The 5,722-nt window shown below is 32.8% G+C and overlaps 1 protein-coding gene across 1 annotated transcript in view; it reads right to left on the bottom strand.

Moving 5' to 3' along the window:
* Window positions 1-4,393: 4,393 nt before the first annotated feature.
* The window catches only part of LOC106462612 (serine/threonine-protein phosphatase 4 regulatory subunit 1-like), a 205,933-nt gene continuing 204,604 nt past the window's right edge, over window positions 4,394-5,722 (bottom strand). Inside the window, 1 exon segment of the mRNA XM_022389932.1 lies at window positions 4,394-5,450. Within this exon segment, the coding sequence (XP_022245640.1) occupies window positions 5,436-5,450 (15 nt within the window). The 3' untranslated portion in view covers window positions 4,394-5,435.

Raw genomic sequence — 5,722 nt, forward strand, 5'->3', positions numbered from 1 at the left:
AAATTGAGTGAATCTTGATTCGTCTGAGAACTATACAGTCTTCCAAAAGTCCAGAGGCTTGGTCATCATATCACATGCCCACTTCTTTCGTCTGACTATGTTGGCAGGTCTTAATAAGGGCTTCTGTCTAGCTGCTCTACAACGATAACCCAATCTGTGGAGAATCTGTTGAACAGATTTCGGGCTCATCCCACCAACTTTGGCCACTTCTGTAGTCGTTAATCTGGGATCCATTTCGATGCTCCTCTTGACAGCCCTTTTTGTCCTCTCCGATGGACCAAGACACTGCTCAGTTGTTTCCTTGCCGTGTTTCCTGAAATGCACGATGATTCTGTTGACTGTCGAAAGCGGGATTCCCAAATTCTGTGAAATTTGCCGCTGACTTATTCCACCATCTGCTTGACCAACTATCCTTCCTCTAACCAAATCTGACAATTCAAGAGAACCATGAGTTCTAGGCATGTTGTAGCACAAGATAATTAGTGTGCAGATCATTTTCATTTATATAGTGCTCTGTGAACACAAATTAGTTAGCATAAATCAGTTAAATGACGAAAAATTAGGCGTCTAGTTACTTGTGGCCACTCAGTGTATATGCAGTGCTATCACCTGCCTGACATATAGTAAAAGAAAAAAGTTTTCCCAACGAGACCTCAGATTTATTAAGTCCTAATATTTATGTCCCCTGGTGGATCAGCGGCAAGTTTACAGACTTCCTTTGCTAAAATCCGGTATCTGATTCACAACAGGAGGCAGAATGCAGGGTCCATTGTGTAGCTTTGCACTAAAAAAACAACATTAATGAAGTCTGAGGGCATGCAATGCTAAAACTTGGGTTTCGTTGCCCGCGATGTGCAAAATACAGATAGTCCATTACGTATAGTGCGCTTTACAAAAAAAAACAACAACAAAAAATGTGAAATTTGAGTCTTCGTGTTGAATAATACGTACATAACAATCTGTTAGCTGATTAAAAAATGAAATGATTAAGATCTAGCTTTTCTTTTAAAATTGAGCTTTGTATATATTTTAGTGTACAGGTTGAAATAAGAAGTGCGTCTAATTAAAAAAAAACAATACTCGATAAAAATTATCTGGGATTAGACTTGTTTTTTCTAAGTTTGATGTTGCGTGTAGAAAAATACGTTATTTTTTATCAAAATCGCAGAATATGATTTATTCAGAAAAAATCTTTCTCTTCAAATTTGCATATTTCTTTTAAAACCGAACATATTAAGAAAGTTGTTGTATAAAACGACTTATCTTCTTTCGAATAAAATAATCTGTGTTTGGCGCGTCAGAATACCCATTATTTTAACAAAAATCCAGTGCAATGAGATGACAATTTGACACTCATTATATGTTCATTCAACGGCATAGGAAATAGACGGTAGATGGCGCTATAAAAGGAAAAAATCTCCTGCGAAAGAAGATTTTTTTTGAAAATTCACAAAGCCATATTAATATTAATGTGTGGAAGGGGGGGGGTCTAATAAATAAAATATAAGCACTTTGAAAATATATAAAAATGTATATAGGACAAACGTGTTTATAGATCAATAATGGCTGAAGACGGCATGAATGGGTAATGAAGCCGTCTTCAGCCATTATTAGTCTCAAAGTGGGTTCCTCGTCGCCGAATGTGTTTATAGATCCGCTGGATTTCCCCCTATTCATTTGACTTAATCCATTAGATACAAAACGAATCCACTAGATATCATAGGAAATCGGTTCGATTCAGTGGAAAACCACTAAATTGGCAATTAGACCGCCATGAAAATAGTGTTGTGATATTCTTTTCTTCGTTTAAAGTGACTGTCACAAGAAAGGCAAGTTTAAAGCTTTTTGCCATCTTTGTTCTTTAGCACAAATTTGCGCAATGGTTTATATATATATATACACACACACACTGTGCTCACAACATGAATCGAACTCTGAATTTTAGCGTTGTAAGTCCTCATTCTTACCACTGAGTCATGGGGAAAGGGACGAGTTTAAAAGGAATCGAAATATGAGTTAGAAAAACAATCACCAAGTTTCAGATAAATATTTAATACGCCTAAAGCAGATCATTTTGTCTGGACGTAGAAAATAATAATAATACTAAAGTCGTTAATTTCTTACAAGAGAGACGTCAAATTTTAAATCTTAAGTTCTACAAAACCAACTGACAGATGGGTCGGTTTAAGTTTCGGAAACAGTAACATAGAATCTATGACTTACACTTTTCGATTTTTTTTAATATTACAAGCAGGATAAATTAGATGTACACTTAAACTTCAAAGAAGCATCATCAATACCAAAGTAAATTTGTTCGATAAAGAAAACTGAAATGACAAAGTAGATACGATGGAATGAAAAAAGCACGGTTTAGTCCCTTAGATGTTCTTGAAAATAATGGCGCTTTGATAGGATTTTCAGATTTAAACTGTCTGTCAAAGGAAAGTTTAGTCCCCAGGTAAGTCAGAAGTAAGTTTATGGATACAACGCTACATTCCAGGGTTCGATTTTTCAGGATGGTCAGACCGCAGATGGTCAAATATGAGGCTTTGCGCTAAAACAAAGCGGAAGAAAGATGAGTTTGAAGAGCGTCAACATTTAAAAAAAAGCTTAAATACACCTTTCTATTTTTTTAAATGACTAAATATTCGATACATCTTAATCACATTGTCTGGCGGAAATAAATTGGTAATCTTAAAGACGTAAATTTTGTTACGAAAGCGAAATCAAATCTTAAACCTTTGCATTTTCCTTCAGTTCATGCATTTTAAGATATATAGTCAAAGTAAGTTGATTAGTTATTGATGAAATGCAAATTTAATGTTGATTTTTTTACAAGGAATACCACAAATCTTACACTTTTGGATCGTTTTTCATAAAAAGAATTTTTAAATAGCTCAAAACTGAGAGAAAAAACGAGAAGAAAGCAAATTTCACGTCGAACAGTTTTATATATACATAACATTAAGACTTAATCGTTCGAAGTTCGCTTGAGATAATCTGTTTTTAACTCTGTGCACGACAGAATACAATGTACATGCATGGGAGAATAAAGATAAAACAGGGCACAAGTTTTCTTACGAAAAATAAGTATTAGTTCTTTATGTTTTTTCATCATACTAATTGGAACCAAGTGCAACTCAGTTGTTAGTGCGCAAGACTGGGGTTGAAACTCAGTTACTTTAAAATAAATCGCGTTGTTTGTAAGAACATTATAAGAGTGACGATTAAATCCCATTATTCTATTACAGTAGCCCACGAGTTGGTGGGGGTTGGCTAGCTGCCTTCCCTCAAGTGAATCTCATCAAAATTAAGGGCTGCCAGCGCAAACACTCCTCAAGTAGCTTTGTGCACAATTTCACAAGCACCACCACCATATAATTGAATTTTCAATAAGTTGTACTCAAGTTTGTTTGTTTTTTATGGTAAAAAAAGATGCAACTTTAAGAAAGTCATAACTGTATTAAAATTTTAACAAAATTGTATGAATAAGGATACATTTTTATACTACGTTACAGGGCGGTTTAGTTTATGATACGCAGATGCACATAGTTTCTTTAAATTGGCTTAACCGTTGGTTAGAATATTTTGGGTGGGAATTTTCATATAAAGCTACAGAAGGACTATTTTTGGCATAGCTCTCTTTTACTTTGAACTGATACACTAGAGGCAAGGCAACTAGTCAACAGCAACCAATACCAATTCTCAGCTACTCTTGTCTGACTGAATAGTGGAACTTGACCATTATTCTTACAACACACTCATGGTCTCAAAGTGTGGAGCTAGATTTTAAGACAGATCCCCAGTCTGGGCACAGTAAACGCTATGCCAAAGACAGCTCAGAAGAAGATCAAATTGAACAAAAAGAAGACCTAACTTTTTTGAGAAAATAAGGAAAATAATTTTTCTACATTATATCATGCTTCATAACACACCTAAACAAAGTTTAAAGAAGATGAAAATTTTGATGTATTATAACCTGATTAATATATATGGCACAGGAAAAAATATAAAAGCAGTGCTCATTTTTCTTTGAAACAATATAATTAGGTAAATTTCTGTAGATACAGTTTAATCAAGTCTGAAAGATAGGTTTCCATGACATAATCTAACATAACTTTAAGGAACAGTTTCCTTTAGCAATAACAACAATATAAGTAATACATTTCAGGACAAATATTATGTTCGTTTATGGCTGGTATCAGTTACCTGAACTAGTAGTTTGTTTTTCATGCTTACTTACTATATGTGTGTTATATGTTGTACTGCAATACAAACAATAAAAAGTTAAAAGTGCATTTTTGGTTTGTAAATATAATTCACTAAATATCACCAGGTTTAAAAGTTGAAAACAAAAACTTGATCCTTTGTAAGAATGTAAAAAACACAGAAGTCTCCAAAATTAATAATGTTTATTTTCTAAGTTAAAGCAGACTCAGTTTTCCATTATAAACTGTGTTTAAAACACATTAAAACATTTTCTAAAGCAAAATTAATTGAGTAGCATTTATTACCAACAACATATGTCTTAATACCACTTTTATTCATACTACTTAACATATGGCCCCTAAAGAAGTTTTATCATTTTTTAATACAACATATTCCTCAAAAACTATACTCAGTTATACTACAGATTACCAAACTTCATAATACATAAATACCAATTTATAAACACTCTTTAAACACATAACAACTTTATTATTTTATACTTCTTCATAATTTTTCCATACAAAAAATTAAACAAGATGAAAATAAAATACTGCCAGTCATAAATGATTCACTTCAAACTTCTGGTCACCTCTTAAAAGTTATAATTGTTAATATTCTAAAACCTCACATAAAGTTTACCTAATAATGTATGAGTAACACAAAATATAGAGCATCTGAAATAAAGCTTGGATACTTTGTTTTTAACAGGTATTTCGGTATAGGGCGTATTTTGAAAGCTATCCTAATTCAAGTTAATACAAAATAAGAAGATTTTATTTAAGACTGAAAGATTAATTTCATGGCAGTATGTTGTATGTCATCACAAGAGACTGTACAGTACAAAGAACGGAACAGTTACTGGCAACTGTACAATAGATATACATATTAAAGACATTTTTTTAAGTCATAGTTTTCGAATAATTTTCTGTACACATTTACTATAACTTTACAATTGCTATTAAAATCATACAGGTTTTCTTCTACTATCAGTTGACACAAGGGGTCAAAAAAACAAATATGTTTGTTTATCACAGCCAACTTAATGAGCAACTATCTCAGATAACTGGATGTATTGATTGTGATGGGTGTTGAGAAAGTTTGTTGCGTGGCTGAAGCTGTACACATAAACCAATCTAATCCAGACCTCCAATGTTACAAGTCAGAATGACATAAACACAGAAATCAAAGCGACTAGACTACTGACAGAATTCCTACTTTGTTGGTATTCAAACTGGAAGGACCTGAAGCAGAAAAGAAAAGCCAACTGATCAGTTTTTGACTGAAACACAGATTTCTGTGAATGCTACAAGTTAAGTGAATTCATCCCTGGTTTAAACAGTGATGTATTTTATAATAATCAGCAGTTGACTATTTTTCAAGAAAAAATATTATAATAAACATAAATTATATCACAAATAACAAACATATTATACTATTATTGCACATACACTGAGTGGTCACAAGTAAATAGACACCACCTTTTCAAAAAAAAATGAAAATTTTCAGTCATATT

Source organism: Limulus polyphemus, unplaced genomic scaffold (genome assembly GCF_000517525.1).
Source record: "Limulus polyphemus unplaced genomic scaffold, Limulus_polyphemus-2.1.2 Scaffold1207, whole genome shotgun sequence".
Taxonomy (NCBI): Eukaryota; Metazoa; Arthropoda; class Merostomata; order Xiphosura; family Limulidae; genus Limulus; species Limulus polyphemus.